Source organism: Callospermophilus lateralis, chromosome Y, assembly GCF_048772815.1.
Source record: "Callospermophilus lateralis isolate mCalLat2 chromosome Y, mCalLat2.hap1, whole genome shotgun sequence".
Taxonomy (NCBI): Eukaryota; Metazoa; Chordata; class Mammalia; order Rodentia; family Sciuridae; genus Callospermophilus; species Callospermophilus lateralis.
The window spans coordinates 6,495,065-6,515,731 of record NC_135326.1 but is presented as its reverse complement, the minus strand read 5'-3'; the positions used below and the strand labels follow the sequence as shown (position 1 = coordinate 6,515,731).

Here is a 20,667-nt window from a genome sequence, read left to right as displayed (position 1 = left end):
ATAAGAAATAAAAGCTACTCCAACACCTGGATACTAAAAAATATGCTACTAATTGAACAATGGATTGCAGAATTCATCAAGGAGGAGATTTAAAAAAATTTAGAGGTGAATGAGAACAAAGATACTGTCGGGGACAGTTCCTGTGGCCTAGGGCTGTCCCCTGCCCAAGGATAGATGGCGCTTGGCTTTGGGCCAAATCAGCCGCCTTTGGCGTAAACAAGTTGGTGCCTATACCAGGAAGTCCACCCCATTGGCTGATAGAAACCACAAGAGCTCATGTTTCAGTATATGCTTCCTATCAAGCCTATTATGTGTCCACGAGATTGACCTCCTCTGTGATTGGCTCCTATGTCCTATATATACTACACACTTTCTCGGTATGGGGTTCCTCTTGTTGCTCCTTCAATAAAACCTGTTACAGTTCCATCGGGTGGTCGTCTTTCTTTTGTTTGACTCTGCTGGACAGAGTCGACAACATACAACATAAAAAAAAATCTCTGGGACACTATGAAAGCAGTTCTAAGGGAAAAGTTCCCTGCATTGAATTCATTCCATAAAAGAAAAAGTCAACAAACAAATGACTTAACATTACGTCTCAAAGCCCTACAAAAAAGAAGAACAAATCAACACCAAAAGCAGTAGAATACAGGAAATAATTAAAATCAGAGCTGAAATCAATGAAATTGAAGCAAAAAAAATTTGAAAAAATGATAGAAAAGTTGGTTCTTTTGAAAAAATAAATAAAATTGACAGACCATAAGCCATGCTAATGAAGAGAAGGAGAGAGAAAATTCAAATTACTAACAAATGTGATGAAAAAGGAAATATCAATGCAGACACTACAGAAATACAGAAGATAATTAGAAATTATTTTGAAAACTTGTACTCCAAAAAAATTAAAAAATTCTAAAATTATATAATTTGCCCAAATTGAATCAGGATGATATACACAATTTAAAAACATCAATTTCAAGTGATGAAATAGAAGATGCCATCAGAAGTCTGCCAACCAAGAAAAGCCCAGGACTGGATGGATACACAGCTGAGTTCTACAAGATTTTTAAAGAAGAATACCAATACTCTTCAATTTATTTCAGGAAATAGAAAAAGAGAGAATACTTCCAAACTCATTCTATGAGGCCAATATCACCCAGATTCCAAAACTACACAAAAACAAATTAAGAACGAAAACTTCAGACCAATATCTCTAAAGAACATAGATGCCAAAATTCTCAATAAAATTCTGAAAATAATTTCAAAACATTTTAAAAAGATAGTTCACTACAATCAAGTGGGGTTCATCCCGAGGATGCAAGGTTGGTTCAACACATGGAAATCAATAAAAGTAATTCATGATATCAATAGACATAAAAGAAGAATCATAATGATCATATCAATAGATGCAGAAAAGCATTTGATAAAATACAGCACTAGAAAAATTAGGGATAACAGCAACATATCTCAACATTATAAAGGTTATCTATGCTCAACCCTAGGCCAACATCATTCTAAATGGAGAAAAACTGAAGGCATTCCCTTTCAAAACTGGAACAAGATAGGAATGCACTCTTTTACCATTTCTATTTAATGTAGTTCTTGAATCACTGGCCAGAACAATTAGATGAAAAAAGTTACAGTGATATACATACGAAAAGAAGAACTCAAATTGGCACTCTTTGCTGATGATATGATTCTATACCTAGAAGAACCTAAAAGTTTCACCAGAAAACTTCTAACTAGTGAATGAATTGAGCAAAGCAGCAGGATATAAAATCAACACACATAAATCAAAAGCATTTCTGTGTATCAGAGACAAATCCTCAGAAAGAGAAACGAGAAAAACTTCCCCATTTAAAACAGCTTCAAAATAAACAAATAAATAAATAAATAAATACTTGGGAATCAACAAAACAGGTAAAAGAGCTATATAATGAAAATTGCAGAACCCTAAAGAAAGAAATCAAAGAAGACCTTACAAAATGGAAAGATCTAGCTTGCTCTTGGATAAGATGGAACAGATAGTGGTGCAGCCTATAATCAAAGTAATTCGGGAAAGCTGAGGCAGGACAATTCCAAGTTCCAGGTCAGTCTTGGTTACTCAGCAAGACCCTTAGCAACTTAGGAATATCCTATCTTGGAGTTAAAAATAAGAAAGGCTGGGGATATAGCTTGATGGTAAAGCATGCCTGGGTACAATCTCTGGTAAAGGAAGAAAGAAAGGGACAGAAAAAAAGTGAGAGACACGTTGAAAGATACTGGTCATTATGAATCACAATGTTCCCTTCCTACTTCCTGTTTATACCACTGCTGATTTTATATAGAATGCGAGGTTCCTATTGCTCAAGATAAAGGAATTATCTGGAGATTCATAAAACTTAATCATTAATTAAATTAATTTTTTCTCAAGACTGCAAAAAAAATGTCAATATTAATTTAAGATAGAAATTCAGGTATTAAAGTCACACCAAGAAAAATTGGTTGTTCAAAATTTCAAAAAACAGGGTTTGGGATATTTAGTACATGGTACTAGGGAGCAAGGAGAATTTGCTTAACATATGTAAGGCCCAGAATTTCATACCTAGAAGAGTGTACAAGCATATGCACACTCTCAAGAAACTTTTCGGCCACTCTTCGCATGGGACACCACCATGGAAGAGAACAGACGTAACCAAAATTTGATGAATGGGATAACTCCAGCGAAACCTGCAACTGCAGATGTGTGACCCCCGGGCCGCACCTCCCCACACAGCGGGGAAATCTCAATGGCCCCTCCCCAGCTCTCCGTAAACTCAATTGTCTGACGAGGTTGCCAAGAGGGACATCAGACCCCCGGCTACTGCTCCCACCAGCGCTGACAACCGAGGTCTCTTGTGCCAGCTCCTGGGGGTGTGGCTACCGGAGGGAATCAGGCAAATAAGCTGACGGTCTCCAGCCCCTCGGTCCACAACCTTGGGTTCCAGGGGAATGGCAAACAGAGAGAGTGTGCCCAGTTGTTCAAGAAAATCAGGCACCAGGGAGTGACAGACCCAGTGTGTAGCTAGTTCTGTGGTGAATGCCACCGGTGAGTGGGGCCAGGCTGGACGAAAAGTGGGGAAGTGGCTGGAGACCAGGAAAGGCCCTGGGCGACCAGGATTGGAGAGCCTCCCAGTGGGGGAGAAGAGCTGCCTCACAGAGATTGTTTCCTGTGTATTTAGAGGAGAAGCTTGACCTGGTGGGCACAGCACCACCTACTGGAAGAGAAGTTAATCACACTCTAAGACTGCATTTTTTTTTCCATTTCTTTTCAATTTCCTTTTTCCCCTTTTCTTGAATTCTACCTATTTACTCAAATTCTCTTTAGCGACTTTTTCCTTCCCCTTCAAATACTTTTCCTCCCAAGCATTACGATGCTGTCTATGTGTAATTTACTAAATGTATATAGGTAAATGTTCCGAGGCCATCAATAGTGATACCAAGTCCCTAGCTAACCCCAAATACTCCGCACCATTCGCCTGTTAATATGCCCCATCAGTAGAACAATCTTCCAAGGTTGCCAAGATATACCAACCTCTATACCACCACATCATCCAACCAAAACATAAGTCCGAAGACCAAACCGCAGATCGCTATATGCCATCAGAATCCGTACACATTTTATGAAACGAATGAATCTGCTTTAAAGTACAATAAAATTCATCATCTCTAGTCATAGTCTCCCATCACAAAGGAGAGACCCCGGAGATACACAAAACGAAAATAAATTTATAGGAGTAAATAGTAACTCGGCAGTCAAACAGAGCCTGAGTAATATGAGCATCATGAAAAGGCAAGGAAGGAAAGGAGTACAAACAATGTAGGATAGCCTAAATCTACAGGAGAACCTAGAGGCATCAGAAAAATGGTCAAATATAGAACTCAAGGAGTACCTTACGCAGATGGAATGGAATCTTAAAGAGGTCATTAGAAAGAACACATTGAAATGAATTACATAAACAGATTCAAGAAGCAAATAAGCAACATTACCAGGAGATAGACATTATTTAAAAAATCAAAAAATTATCCTAGATATGAAGGAAACTATAAACCAAATTAAAAATTCAAATGAGAGTTTCACTAGGAGAGTGGAGCAAGTAGAAGTCAGAACGTCAGATAATGAAGACAAAATATATCATCTCGAAAAGAGTCTAGCCAACTCAGAAAGGCTGGTAAAAAACCACCAGAGAAACATCCAAGAGATATGGGATAACATAAAAAAACCAAACTTAAGAGTCATCAGAATAGAGGAAGGTACAGACGTCCAAACCAAGGGAATGAGCAATCTATTGAATAAAATAATTTTAAAAAACGTTCCAAACATGAAAAAGGAAATGGATGTACAAATTCTAGATGCATACAGGACGCCGAGCATACAAAATCACAGTAGACCAACGCCAAGACAAGTTGTTATGAAGGTATCCAATATACAGAACAAAGAGAAAATATTAAAAGCTACAAGAGAAAAGAGGCAGATTACATTCAGGGGTAAATCAATTAGATTAACGGCTGATTTTTTCATCACAGATGCTGAAAGCGAGAAGATCCAAGAACAATGTATTTCAAACACTGAAAGACAATGGATGCCAACCAAGAATTTTGTATCCAGCAAAATTAAGCTTCAGGTACGACAACGAAATAAAAATCTTTCACGATAATCAAAAGTTAAAAGAATTTCGCAGCCAGAAAACCAGCACTGCAAAGCATCTTGGGAAAAACACTACATGAGGAAGAAATGAAAAACAACAACCAAAACCAACAGTGGGAAGTACCTCAGTAAAGCGAAAGTGGGAAAAAAAAAAAAAAGATAAATAATCAAACATGACTGGAAGTACAAATCATATATCAATAATAACTCTAAACGTTAATGGCTTAAACTCACCAATAAAGCAACACAGGCTGGTAAGCTGGATTAAAAAAACAGATCCAACAGTATGCTGCCTTCAGGAGACACATCTGATTGGAAAAGACATACAAAGACTGAAGGTGAAAGGTTGGGAAAATCATACCACGCACACGGTCCTCGGAAGCATGCAGGGGTGGCCATCCTCATATGGAATAAAATCGACTTCAAGAGTAAGTTAATCGAAAGGGATAAAGAAGGACACTATATACTGTTAAAGGGAATCATTCACCAACAAGACATAGCAATTATCAATATTTATGCATCAAATAAAGGTGCTGCGACGTTCATAAAACAAACTCTCCTCAAGTTCAAAAGTCAAATAGACCACAACACAATAATTATGGGTGACTTCAACACACCTCTCTCACCATTGGACAGATCTTCCAAACAAAAGTTGAATAAAGAAACTACAGAACTCAATAACACAATCAATAACCTAGACGTAACTGACATATATAGAATATATCAACCATCATCAAGCGGCTATGTTTTTTTCTCAGCAGCACATGGATCCTTCTCAAAAATAGACCATATATTATGCCATAGGGCAACCCTTAGCAATTATAAAGGTGTGGAGATAATACCATGCATCCTATTTGATCATAATAGAATGAAACTGGAAATCAATGATAAAAGAAGGAAGGAAAAACCCTACATCACATGGAAAATGAACAATATGTTACTGAATGTTCAATGAGTTACAGAAGACATAAAGGAGGAAATAAAAAAATTCTTAGAAAGATAAATGAAAATACAGATACAACATATAGAATCTATGGGACATAATGAAAGCAATTTTAAGAGAAAAATTCATTGCCTGGAGTTCATTCCTCAAAAAAAAGAAAAAAACCAAGAAATAAATGATCTCACACTTCATCTCAAAACCCTAGAAAAAGAAGTGCAAAACAACAGCAAATGTAGTAGAAGGCAAGAAATAATTAAAATCAGAGCTGAAATCAATGAAATTGAAACAAAAGAAACTATTGAAAAAACTGACAAAACTAAAAGTTGGTTCTTCGAAAAAATAAATAAGATCGACAGACCCTTAGCCATGCTAACGAAGAGAAGAAGAGTGATAACTCAAATTATTAACATGCTGGATGAAAAAAGCAATATCACAATAGACACTACAGAAATACATAAGATAATTAGAAATTATTTTGAAACCCTATATTCCAATAAAATAGAAGATAGTGAAGACATCAATAAATATCTTAAGTCATATGATCTGCCCAGATTGAGTCAGGAGGATGCACACAACTTAAACAGACCAATAACAAAGGAGGAAATAGAAGAAGCCATGAAAAGACTACCAACCAAGAAAAGCCCAGGCCCAGATGGGTATACAGCAGAGTTTTACAAAACCTTTAAAGAAGAACTAATACCAATATTTTTTAAGTTATTTCAGGAAATAGAAAAAGAAGGAGCTTTTCCAAATTTATTCTACGAGGCCAACATCACCCTGATTCCGAAACCAGACAAAGACACTTCAAAGAAAGAAAACTACAGACCAATATCTCTAATGAACCTAGATGCAAAAATCCTCAATAAAATTCTGGTGAATTGGATACGAAAACATATCAAAAAAATTGTACTATGATCAAGTAGGATTCATCCCTGGGTTGCAAGGCTGGTTCAATATACAGAAATCAATAAATGTTATTCACCATATCAATAGATTTAAAGATAAAAACCATATGATAATCTCAATAGATGCAAAAAAAGCATTCAACAAAGTACAGCATCCCTTTATGTTCAAAACACTAGAAAAACTAGGGATAACAGGAACTTACCTCAACATTGTAAAAGCTATCTATGCTAAGCCTCAGGCTAGCATCATTCTAAACGGAGAAAAATTGAAGGCATTCCCTCTAAAATCTGGAACAAGACAGGGATGCCCTCTCTCACAACTTCTCTTCAACATAGTTCTCAAAACACTGGCCAGAGCAATTAGACAGACGAAAGAAATTAAAGGCATAAAGATAGGAAAAGAACTTAAATTGGCACTATTTGCGAATGACATGATCCTATACCTAGCAGACCCAAAAGGTTCTACAAAGAAACTACTAGAGCTAGTAAATGAATTCAGCAAAGTGGCAAGATATAAAATCAACACCCATAAATCAAAGGCATTCCTGTATATCAGTGACAAATCTTCTGAAATGGAAATGAGACAACCACCCCATTCACAATATCCTCAAAAAAATAAAATACTTGGGAATGAACCTAATAAAAGAGGTGAAAGATTTATACAATGAAAACTACAGAACCCTAAAGAGAGAAATAGAAGAAGATCTTAGAAGATGGAAAAATATACCCTGTTCATGGATAGGCAGAACTAACATTATCAAAATGGCGATATTATCAAAAGTTCTCTATAGGTTTAATGCAATGCCAATCAAAATCCCAATGGCATTTCTTGTAGAAATAAAGTAATCATGAAATTCATATGGAAAAATAAAAGACCCAGAATAGCAAAAGCAATTCTAAGCAGGAAGAGTGAAATTGGTGGTATAGCGATACTAACTTTAAACTATACCACAGAGCAATAGTAACAAAAACAGCATGGTACTGGTACCAAAAAAGGTGGGTGGACCAATGGTACAGAATAGAAGACACAGAGACCAATCCACAAAATTATAGCTACCTTATATTTGACAAAGGTGCTAAAAGCATGCAATGAAGAAAGGATAGCATCTTCAACAAATGGTGCTGGGAAAACTGGAAATACATATGCAACAAAATGAAACTGAATCCCTTTCTCTCAACATGCACAAAAGTTAACTCAAAATGGATCAAGGAGTTTGATATCAAACCAGAGACACTGAGTCTGATAGAAGAAAAAGTTGGCTCTAATCTACATCTTATGGGGTCAGGCTCCAAATTCCTTAATAGGACACCTATAGCACAAGAGTTAAAATCAAGAATCAACAAATGGGCCATACTCAAACTAAAACAAATTTTCTCAGCAAGAGAAACAATAAGAGAGGTAAATAGGGAGCCTACATCCTGGGAACAAATTTTTACTCCTCACACTTCAGATAGAGCCTTAATGTCCAGAGTATATAAAGAACTCAAAAAAATTAAACAATAAGAAAACAAATAACCCAATCAACAAATGGGTCAAAGACCTGAACAGACACTTCTCAGAGGAGGATATACAATTAATCAACAAATACACAAAAAAATGCTCAACATCTCTAACAGTCAAAGAAATGGAAATTAAAACCACCCTAAGAAAACATCTAACTCCATTAAGAACAGCAGCCATTATGAAGTCAAACAACAACAAGTGATAGTGAGGATGTGGGGAAAAGGGTACACTTGTACATTGCTGGTGGGACGGCAAATTGGTGTGTCCAATTTGGAAAGCAGTATGGAGATTTCTTGGAAAGCTGGGAATGGAACTGCCATTTGACCCAGCTACTCCCCTTTTCAGACTATTCCCCAAAGACCTATAGGGATACAGCTACATTGATGTTCATAGCAGCACAATTCACAATAGCTTGACTGTGGAATCAACCTAGATGCCCTTTAACAGATGAATGGATAAAAAAAAAAAGGTGGCATTTATACACAATGGAGTATTACTCAGCACTAAAAAATAACAAAATCATGGCATTTGCAGGGAAATGGATGGCATTAGAGCAGATTATGCTAAGTGAAGCTAGCCAATCCCTAAAAAACAAATGCCGAATGTCTTCTTTGATATAAGGAGGGCAACTCAAAAACAGAGCAAGGAGGAAGAGCATGAGAAGAAGATTACCATTAAACAGGGACGAGAGGTGGGAGGGAAAGGGAGAGAGAAGGGAAATTGCATGGAAATGGAAGGAGACCCTCATTGTTATACAAAATTACATATAAGAGTAGGTGAGGGGAAAGGGGAAAAAAAGAGAGAAATGAATTACAGTAGATAGGGTAGAGAGAGAAGATGGGAGTAGGGGGGATAGTAGGGGAAAGGAAAGGCAGTAGAATACAACAGACACTAGTATGGCAGTATGTATAAACATGGATGTGAAACCGATGTGATTCTGAAATCTGTATACATGGTAAAAATGGGAGTTCATAACCCACTTGAAACAAATGTATGAAATATGATATGTCAAGAGCTTTGTAATGTTTTGAACAACTAATAAAAAAAAGAAACTTTTCTAGTTCTCCAAAAATAAGGGAATGGAAAGAAAAAAATGATCAATTTATTAAAATCATCATTCTATTTGTATTTCAAATTTGTATTTCTTATAAATAGATATTTATTTATCTATCGCGTCCAACAAGATGCCTTAATGTCCTTACAAAATACAAAATAGTTTGCGATGTATTCCAGTATTCAATAACATAATTTCATACTTATTTAGTAGAATTCAACCAAAACTAATTTTACTGAAAATTCAGATACTCAAAATGGGAAGTAAGCCAGGCACAGTGGTGCAGCATGCCTGTAATCCAATGGTTTGGCAGGCTGAGACAAGAGAATCAAAGCAAGCCTCAGCAAAAAGCAAGGCACTTAGCAACTCAGTGAAACTCTGTCTCTAAATATTAAAGTACAAAGAAGGGTTGGGGATGTGTCTCAGCCGTTCAGTGCCCCTCAGTTCAATCCCTGGTACCCCTATACACACAAAAAGGGAAGTAAACAAAAATGCTTACCTTTAAGTTACAAAATAAGTTAGGAACAAATAAATAATTACAAATTGATGTCGAGAAAAACTGAAAATTCAGTGAATTATCAATCATCATACTAATGTAATTATAAAAATGAGCTAATTCATACCTCACCATGCAAATATGGTAATTAAAATTTATCTACAAAACTTTTAGGAGTTAATATATTTGTACCAAGTAACTAAGATTATAATAAGTTTACGAAATAGTTTGCCATGTCTTCCAGTATTTAATAACAATTTCATACCTATTTAGCAGAATTCAACCAAAACTAATTTCACTGAAAATTCAGAAACTCAAAATAGGAATTAAGCCAGACACAAGGGTGCAGCACTGGGAAAATTTTATTGTTCATTAAATAACTTTTTGAAAGGTCAAATAATAGGGCTGGGGTTGTGGTTCAGTGGTAGAGCACTTGCCTAGCATGTGCGCAACCTGGGTTCAATCCTCAGCACCACATAAAAATAAATAAAGGTATTGTGTCCAATTACAACTGAAAAATAAATATTTTTAAAAAAGAAAGGTCAAATAACAGACAAACTAAATAATGATATGTGAACATATGAGGAATTCCAAAACAAAGAAAATCAAGCAATTTTGTAAGTGGACGGGGAGCTGGGGATTTTAGGGATGCTGGAGACATATCTCTAGTCATTTCATCCTTTACTTGGAGAAAGGGGTTCATTAAATTCTCTCAAACTTAAAATCATACAGTCTTCCGAATGACCTTACTTCAGAAATGTAAATCAAAACATGCTTTCTCTATCAAATAAATCTTACTACAAAAAAAAAATTTAAAAATTCCACCAACTACCAAATGAACAATATAATTATTGATGAATTATAAAATTGCTAATAGGTTAAATTCAAGATTATTATCTTTATTATGATATACAGTCACCACTCTCTAAATCCAGATTTAACCAACTGGAAACTAAAATTATTCTGAAATAAAAAACTGCCTGAATTGAACATACACACCTTTTTTTCTGTAATTTTTCCATAAACAATTGCATGCAATAACTATTTAAATCACACTTACATTATCCAGGCAGAATCACTTCCAGAACGTTACATATACCAAAATCCGATAATGGGGTAAAAATAAATCTATATGTATTAATACAGGCGGTATTGTCACCCCAAATATTTGAGATGTGCTGTTCACTGCATTAAGTACTACAAGTAAACTAAAGATAATCAATAAGAAAAAAATGTTTGTATGTTTTAGTCAATTTTGGTAATACTATAAACAAAATACTATACACGAACAACTTCAGAAAGTTAAGTTTATTTGGTCAGTTTCGGAGGTCTCATTCCACATAAGGGCCCATTTCATTGTTCTGGGCCCAAAAAAGGTAGTACTTCATGGGGGAACGTCCTAAGGCAGGAAAGTTCTGAGCTCATAGCAGTGTCAGGGAGCTCAAAGAGAGGTAGAATCGAGTCACAGGGCAGAATGCACCCATCTAGAGCACAATACTAGTGACCCACCTTGTATAGCTTTGCCCTACTTGCCTACAGTTAACATCCAATCAGTCCATTCAAACTAGAATGAATTGTAGAGGTTACAGATCTAAATCAAATCACTGCCTTCCAAACACTCCAACAGTAACACAAGCTTCTGGGGAACACTCAATATCCAAGACTAACATCTTTTCCCTGACCTCCAAAATCTCGTATCCATTCCACAATGTAAATTCATTTGGTCCATAAGCAAGAGTCCCACAGTCTTAAATTTCAGCATTGTCCAAAAGTCCAATTCCAAAGTCTTACCTAACACTCAAGGAAAACTCTTAGGTGGAAACCCCTGAGAAAATCAAGTCTAAGTTATATAGTATCACAGAATAAATACTCCCATTCCAAGGTGGGGAAGAGAACCAAAGAAAGAAGGGATGGGGCAAAAAAAAGACTGAAACCCTTTTACCAGTCAAGTAATCAGGTCCTGGTGCGTCACCCATAACTCCTCATTCAGCATCTAGTATACACAGTTATGAGATTTTATTTCCAAGTGAATTTCCCCACTCCTTTTGCTATTGTAGTACACTCAGTCTCTCTTAGTCAAAAGCTTTTCTTGGCAGACAATCCACATTACTGATCTCTTAATTCCTGAAGTTTCCATTAGAGCTTCAACTTCATTTTCACAGCTTCAGGAATCTTCTCTTCAGGGCAGCCAGGAAGGACTCAAAGTTGATTATACTTTTCCTGACCTCTAAAGTCTTCCCTAAGATTTCAGATGAAGCCTCCAAGACCTTTAACTCTACCATCCTACATTTCTGCAGAACCAGCACTATGTAGATGCTGCCAAGGTCTGCTGCCAGCTCAAGCAGTAGCTGAGCCCCCGGAAATGACTACTGCAGCAGACTCTAGGTAGTGTCTAGGTAGCTGAGCTGAGTAAAGCACTTCTTAGGTCCCTGTATGTATGTAAAGCAATTCTATGGTTTTTCTGAAAGGAACTTTCCCTTTTACACCCCTAAATTTGCAATGAATGTAGTCCTGCAATTTCCTGAAGGCATTCAAGCCCCCTTTCCTACTGTCTTTATAAAAAGTCCTTAAAATATCCTAAGGGATTGATATTTCCTGAACAACCATAACTTAATTTTACATGCACTTTCCTGGCCAAACTACAAGTTCTTAAAATCCTTCAATTCTGCTTTCTTCTCCTGATTCTCATAGCATACCTGCTAAAAAGCTGCCACATGTCACTGAATGCTGAGCTACCTTTAAATTTCCTAAAGTACATCACTTTTTTTTTTTTTTTTTAAGTTCACCACTTTTAAGTTCAGCTTCACATCAAGTCTTAGGAAATGGGCAAAATGTAGAAAAGCTCTTTGCTATTATATATTATATATTATATAATATGAAAGGTCCCTAGTCCAATTCTCAAGAGTACTTTCATTTCCCTCCAAAACCTCATGAGTGCAAAAAGCAATCCTATTGGTATTCTTGACCTCTGAGCGTTCACCAGTATCATTCATTAAAGACTGCTTGCAACATTCTAAAGACTTTTGAGATTGCATCTCTAAATTTTTCCAAATTCCTCCCACAAGCCAGCTCCAAATTCTTCTGAACCTCACTATCAGGTTAGTCATATTTCTCTCACAGTATTCAACTCAGATCTTTCAAACAAAGATGGACTAATTAGGTTATGGCTCTCACAATCCAGTCACTTTACCTCTAAACAATCTTGCATTAACACGAGAGCTTTTGGGGAATACCTCATTTTCAAACCTCAATAAGGTTATAACAAGTATTTTGTCATTTTGGTATTTGCAGGGAGTCCTAGAATCAATTCCCCATGATACAAGAATGACCATACTATAAATACTACCATAAACTTGCTATTATATAATGAGGAGGAAAGTTCTAGTGATACCATTTTATCCACAAATATTAAATATTTCATGATTAGGAAACATTTTCTCATAATTCTTCAAAACCAGATTACCAAAGCTACTTTTTTCTCTGATATCCATTTGTTTTGATTATATAATTTAGAAGTAAATCATATAGGGTTAGGGTTAGGGTTAGGGATATTTCACAAATGTAAAAATTTTCACTTAATACTAACAAACTTGATATAGTTTTAAATTCTATGCCCATCAAAAGAATATTTAGTAGATCAAAAGAGACCCTGAATTCATTTCTTCATTGTATGGTAGTTTAAATTTAATTATTACTGTATAGAATAAAATGGAACTGGTTACTAAAAACTGCATTTGGATTCATACACAGCACTACTTGCTTATCTTAAACTTAAATGTTTCACAATCTCTTCCTCGTTGCCATTAGCCTATTTGTGTGTAGTTTGTGTGCATGATTGGTTTCTCTATATTTTTGTAATGAACTATGAAGATTTGGATAAATTGCCTTCTGTGATCAGCACTGATGATTATAATTGCAGAGTGAAAGAAAAATCTGTGCAGAAATAATGATCCTGTTTGTTGGCTAAGCAAAGACTTTCAATGCACACTTTATAAACTTTTCAATTCTCTTTTTCTACTTATAATGTTCCAAGTACATTTATTTAATATTATTTATATTTGACAATCAAAATTAAACTTTATATCAAATATATCCGATAATAAAAATTAGACAATGATATGCCTACTTTTTAATTTTGCTTTTCTAGACATTCTTTTTTTATGCACATGTGTATATATAAAATGTATAAATTACACATACACACACAACATACATAAACTTTAAAGAAATTTTTTAATTTGTACTATAAAGCATCTAATCAAGAGATAGCAATTGGGAATACAGAAAAAAGAAAGATACTAGATCTCAAAAGACAAACACCCATTAACCTTGGAATGCTGGGTATATCCATGAACTTCTGAATCTTCAAAATGCAAAATAACAACAACAACAACAAAAGCAACTTCTGAGTAACCCAGGCTGAAGCCTCGTGATTAATAGGGCCTAAATACTAGGCACAAAAGGTAATGTGATAAGAGCAATGATTGACCTTTGGTAAAACTGTCCCAACACATTTCCATGAACTCCTCAGGACCCTTTTCCAATGAGGGAGTAAAGTTTTTAAGGTGATAATTTCACACCTGAAAATAATACTAGTAAAGATGAAAATACGAAATATAACTTGAGTAGCAAAGGAAAAAAAGAGCAAAGAAAAAGAAATGGGAGTAGAGGGCAAGAAATTTCTTACCTAACAAGAAAGTCCAACTGTTCTCATATGAGACCAAGGTGAAACTATGCTCATATGAGACCAAGTTATCCTGTCAATGACTGCAAAGAAAGAGTTTAAGTCCAAAGAAGAAAATGGATTCATAGCTTCTTCAAGTATAACATTTGTGAAGAGCCAGGCAATAAACATTCTCTGGTTTGTAGGACATACAAAATCTGTAACAAACATTTAGCCAGTATCTCTAGCAACCAGGAAAATGCAAATCAAAACTACACAAAGATTTCATCTTACTTCAGTCAGAATGGCAATGATCAAGAATGCAAACAACAATAAATACTGGGAGATTGTGGGGGGGAAAGATACAACTGAACATTTTCGTGGGACTGCAAACTAGTACAATACTCTAAAAAGCGGTATGGAATTCCTCAAAAAATAGAGTTAGAACCACCATATGACTCAGCTATCCTACTCCCTGATATTTTTTCTCAGAAGATCTAGAATTGGCACACTATAGCAATATAGCCATCCCAATGTGTACAGCAGCAAAATTCACAATAGCTAAATTATGGGACCAACCCAGGTGTTTGTCAATAGATAAATGAATTAAGAATTATGATATATACATATGAGCACATACATATTCACATGTATATCACAATTTCTTATTCATCCATCTATTGTGCGATGTATAGATGGATGAGATATACATCACACAATGCAGTTCTACAGCATTTGCCAGAGAATTGATGGAAATGGAGAAAATCATACTAAGCGAAATAAACCAAGCCCCAAAACTCAAAGGTCATATGTTTTCTCTCATATGTAGAAGCTACAGTAAAATAAAGAAAGGGGGAAGGAAGGATAGGACCACATAAAAATCAGATCAACAATATAGAAAGGCTTATCTAAGGAGATGGCAAGAGAGAATAGACAGACTGGTCCCATAGACAGACTGGTATGAGGAGGCAGTAAAGAATGCATTCTTAAAAATCATGTTATATTCATATACAAATGTACCACAGGGAACTTCATCTTTATTCCTAGATAGAAAGAACTAATCAAATATAAGTAGAGGAGTGAAAGAAAACAGAGCAGAGGAAAAAGAATAGGGAAGGGGAGGTAGGAAAAGAAGGAAAAGGAAGAGGGAAAGGGAATCATAAACTGAAATCAAATTCATGCATGTATGGGTTTGTAGAATGAACCCAGATACTATGTGCAACCATAAAGCTTTAAGTCAAAAAAAAAAAAAAAAAAAAAAAAAAAAAAAATATATATATATATATATATATATATATATATATATATATATATATATATATATAAAAACTGTAACATGAGTTATCTGAGTCCTTCTAACAAATCACTGAACTTTAGAGACTGGGAAATAGAGTGCAAGTATGGTGGGAAGATAGTGAGTGAATTTCATTAGTGCATTCTACATGTATGTATTTAAGTACACTGAACCCCCTGAATATGTACAATTCATATACATGTTAATAAAAATATTTTAAAATAAATTTGTATTGGAATATCAAAAAAAATTTATTAGGCATTTTCATGTTACTGAGTACAAAGTATATCTTACTAAATAAAAAAAGATATACATGCTATCTTTAAAATCAAGATAATCTACAAAAGATCTACACCTGGAAAAGGCCAAACATTCTTAATAGTCATACTTTTCACAAAACATGCTTTTTCTTCAGAAACTCTAATTCTTTCCAAAAGCAATAAATTTGTCTTCAGGGAAGTTCTATTTCCATAAAATGCCTTGTAAGATAAAAACATGGCATAAACCAAGGAAATTAAACACTTTTTGAGAAATCAAACTTATGTTAGAATTAACATATTTGAACAATAATGTAGTATTTCTTTCTAATAATTTCACACTCATCAACTGGCAGTCCAAAGGCCTCACAGAGAAAATTCTGTTATATAAATTTGCTGTCATATTTGTGCCACTGTTAAAGGAATGGAGCTTCCTAATAAGACCTATAGAAATCAAAGATGAAGGATTAATACAGAATCACTAATCAATTCATTCTCTTCTCAATGGTGGCAATCACTTAGAAGACAATAATGTTTACGCTGAAATGAAATCAATACCTGGCAACCATCTCCTGATCACAAACTTATTTAAAACTTGAAAACAAAAATTAGTATATTATTACTAGATATTAGATTAAGAATCTTAACATACCAAAAGTTACCTTGCAAGTCTTAGAATTTTTATAACCCAAAACCCACCCTTTCTTATCTTTTAGTTCATATCCTAAATTTTCTGAATTTCTATAGTGTTACCATAAACTCCAACACTTTTTACACACAAACAGCCATAAAAAATTATTTTATCTCTGGAAAATCTCATATCACCTACCTTTAAACTGGATTCATAATCTGTGTTCACTTTGAACATAAGCCCAAGTCGTAAATGAATTTCCTTAGCTCGACAAAAGCTGGGGTCAATGTAAAGCACATCCTGAAATGCTTTAATTGCCCTGAAAAAAATACAAATACAAGAAATTAACTTTTTAATATGTACAGTAAAGATAACATGGTGGCTGCCTAATTTTAATGGACATTATCAATTTTATAAAAATAATTATAAATAAGTACTATAAAAAATTTTAGAAAATGGGAAGCTCAGGATAATTTCTACTTAATTTTTTCCAATTATTTGACAATACTTAAAAAGTTCCATAAAATTTTCAGTGCAACAGAAAGGGACAATGGAAAATTCTTGAAAAGGTGAGACAGTGAGGGTATTAGTTCTGTTGTTCCATATAACTATACTTATAGAAGATTTTTGGAGGAGGGGGCTTTTTATATTTTCATTTATAATCCACCTGGAGGGAATTTTAAATAGGTATGATACAGAACAGGGTTGACTGCTCCAGCCACCCAACATAGGATTCCTGTTGTCTAGTGTAATTGGTGGAAAGGACCATTCTTACTTTCACAACAATATAATGCCATCACCTTTGTTATAAATCCAAGACTCAAGTTTACATTGTAATCTAAACTCCTAACAGACCTGTGTGTGCTACTAAATAAATGTCTAAATAACACTGAATAAAAACTGGGGCTGGGGATGTGGCTCAAGCGGTGGCGCGCTCGCCTGGCATGCGTGCGGCCCGGGTTCGATCCTCAGCACCACATACAAATAAAGATGTTGTGTCCGCCGAGAACTAAAAAATAAATAAATAAATAAATAAATAATACATCCCATTTTCCTTATCCCAAAATTAAACATTAAAACTAAGATCTCCTATTGTTCTAAATGTTCAGAATTGTGAATGCTATAAATAGGATCTTTTAAGAATTATCAGAAACTTGAAAGTGGTCCCAAACTATTCTTGGTTTTAAATATAGCTAACCACATAAAAATGTACTATCACGTAAAACAATGTTAATTCACGGAAAAAATCATAAGCATTGATAATCCACAAATTCTTAACAAAATTCCAGAGCTGACATAATAAACAACTCTCCAAATAAGGAAAGAAGAAACTAGAAGCTTCCTGAGTTAAATATTTACCTTTGGTACACTATATCAAACAGTTGTCAGTACATATTTAAGAACTATGTTACAAATAATACAGGATATATATAGCCTACATAACAGGTTTGCAATTCTTGGTCATAAACTGATTTCTTTTCTATTCTGTTGATACCCAGGACTGAACTCAGGAGCACTTGATCACTAAGCCACAACCCCAGTCCTATTTTGTATTTAGAGACAGGATCACACTGAATTGCTCTTTGCCTCACTGTTGCTGAGGCTGGTTTTGCAGTTGAGATCCTCCTGCCTCAACCTTCTGAGCCACTGGGATTACAGGTGTGCACCACAATGGGAGGCTCCAATTTATTTTCCTTTGAACTCTTACAATTCTAAAAGGCAGAAAGTAGGATCATAGTTAATCCTCAATTGATTATATTCATAGGTAATACTCAATGCTGAATTGTTATTACCAGTAGGATATTGAAAGTTTATAACCAGGTTGCCACCAAGAATTTATAATTTAGTTACCAGTTATTGGCCAATGTTCCTATCTATATAAGCGGTTGGAAGAAAGGTAAAAATGATTCTTCTGAAACGATTCTTATGGGTATTAAAATATTTTGTGTTATGACACATACTACAATTTATTTGAAAATCCTGGAATAAGTCAACTTACCAGTGAAATGCATTGTAATAGAAGTAGACCAAACCAAGACCATATAAAAAGGCAGCATTCTGAAAAAGCAAAGGAACTTGTATTAAAAGTTTTATATCTACTACATATTTAAAGTGCATTGCAAAGAACTAAAAAAATTAGACAATAAGATAACAAATAACCCAATCAACAAATGGACCAAGGACCTGAACAGACATTTCTCAGAGGAGGACATACAATCAATCAACAAGTACATGAAAAAATGCTCACCATCTCTAGCAGTCAGAGAAATTCAAATCAAAACCACCCTAAGATACCATCTCACTCCAGTAAAATTGGCAGCCATTAGGAAGTCAAACAACAACAAGTGCTGGTGAGGATGTGGGGAAAAGGGTTCACTTGTACATTGCTGGTGGGATTGCAAATTGGTGCAGCCAATTTGGAAAGCAGTATGGAGATTTCTTGGAAAGCTCGGTATGGAACCACCATTTGACCCAGCTATTCCCCTACTCGGTCTATTCCCTAAAGACCTAAAAAGAGCACACTATAGGGACACTGCTACATCCATGTTCATAGCAGCACAATTCACAATAGCAAGACTGTGGAACCAACCTAGATGCTCTTCAATAGACGAATGGATAAAAAAAATGTGGCATTTATACACAATGGAGTATTACTCTGCATTAAAAAATGAAAAATCATAGAACTTGCAGGGAAATGGATGGCATTAGAGCAGATTATACTAAGTGAAGCTAGCCAATCCCTTAAAAACAAATGCCAAATGTCTTCTTTGATATAAGAAGAGTAATTAAGAACAGAGTAGGGACGAAGAGCATGAGAAGAAGATTAACATTAAACAGGGATGAGAGGTGGGAGGGAAAGGGATAGAGAAGGGAAATTGCATGGAAATGGAAGGAGATCCTCAGGGGTATACAAAATTACATACAAGAGGAAGTGAGGGGAAAGGGGGAAAAATATAAGGGGGAGAAATGAATTACAGTAGAGGGGGTAGAGAGAGAAGAGGGGAGGGGAGGGGGGAGGGGGGATAGTAGAGGATAGGAAAGGCAGCAGAATACAACAGACACTAGGATGGCAATATGTAAATCAATGGATGTGCAACTGATGTGCTTCTGCAATCTGTATACGGGGTAAAAATGGGAGTTCATATCCCACTGGAATCAAAGTGTGAAATATGATATATCAAGAACTATGTAATGTTTTGAACAACCTACAATAAAAATTAATTAAAAAAAAACAAAAAACCACAAACACTGAATCAAACATATAACGCCAAAGTCATGCAACTGGGAAAGTATTTTGATTTCTTTTCAATCAACCCATTCTAACAAAAAAAAAAAAAAAAAATAGAACTCTCTGAAAGAAATCCAAAAGAGACATTCAGGAATAAGAAAATCTTTAGATTGTACTTTTCTATTGTCTACACCTTTCTCTGATTATTTCTACTTTTCAAATTGAAATCAACTTTCTTTTCAATATTATTAAATGTTAATGTTATTTTAGAATTAAAAACAAATTAACTCCCCAAAGTCACATAGCTAATTGATTTTTTAATATCACTGTTTACAGTGCATATATAGATTTACTGAACTAAATTATTAATAATTTTATACTGCTCTACCCCATCCATTTTATAACTTTCTCATATAGGACTTAGCCACCAATGATACAATTCGCTATGTTCCATCTCCTCACATCTTGATCCTGGTGATCACTTCCCTAAAGGACAGCTAGATAGAACCTAGCTGATTCACCCGATTGTCTCTTAAACTCCACATAATTTTACACATTATGTAGGAAAACCTCTCAGCTATTGTATGACATTTCAGAATTCCTGCCTTTTTCTGTAACCTAGATCTCTCCTAAAGCAACCATCTTGGGCAAGGTCTGATCCCCAACAGACTTTGGCCCATAGTTTCTTCACTTTCACTGGCTCTCACTTGATGTTCACCGGTTGGTTAAGTACATGTGTCAGATTGTTCCTTTCTTCCTGTTTGCCCTAACAAATATGCTGCCTTCTTTTCTCTTGAATCAGTAAGTAATAAGCTGCTTCTGTTATTTCATGTGGCCTCCTGTCTCTCACTTGACTTATAAGCCCAAGCCTAACTCTCTCTTGATCAAAGCTCTCCTAGAGAACAACTATCTTGGTAGAAATAAACTTCACACAGGTCAAAAAAGCCAGAAGTACCTAACCAGTAAAAACAATTTTACTTTGATAGAGTTACCTGGTCATGAGTCATAAACCTATGCAACAGGCTATCCAT

The 20,667-nt window shown here is 35.1% G+C and overlaps 1 protein-coding gene across 2 annotated transcripts in view; it reads right to left on the bottom strand.

The window, feature by feature from the left end:
* Positions 1 to 20,667, bottom strand: part of LOC143639791 (lysine-specific demethylase 6A-like) — a 207,952-nt gene that overhangs the window by 116,560 nt on the left and 70,725 nt on the right. For both annotated transcript variants that reach the window (XM_077107851.1, XM_077107852.1), the window contains exons 5-6: positions 18,407 to 18,465; positions 16,606 to 16,726 (exon numbers count right to left, since the gene is read on the bottom strand). In XM_077107851.1, coding sequence (XP_076963966.1) covers positions 16,606 to 16,726; positions 18,407 to 18,465 — 180 coding nt within the window. The remainder of the gene's footprint in view (positions 1 to 16,605; positions 16,727 to 18,406; positions 18,466 to 20,667) is intronic.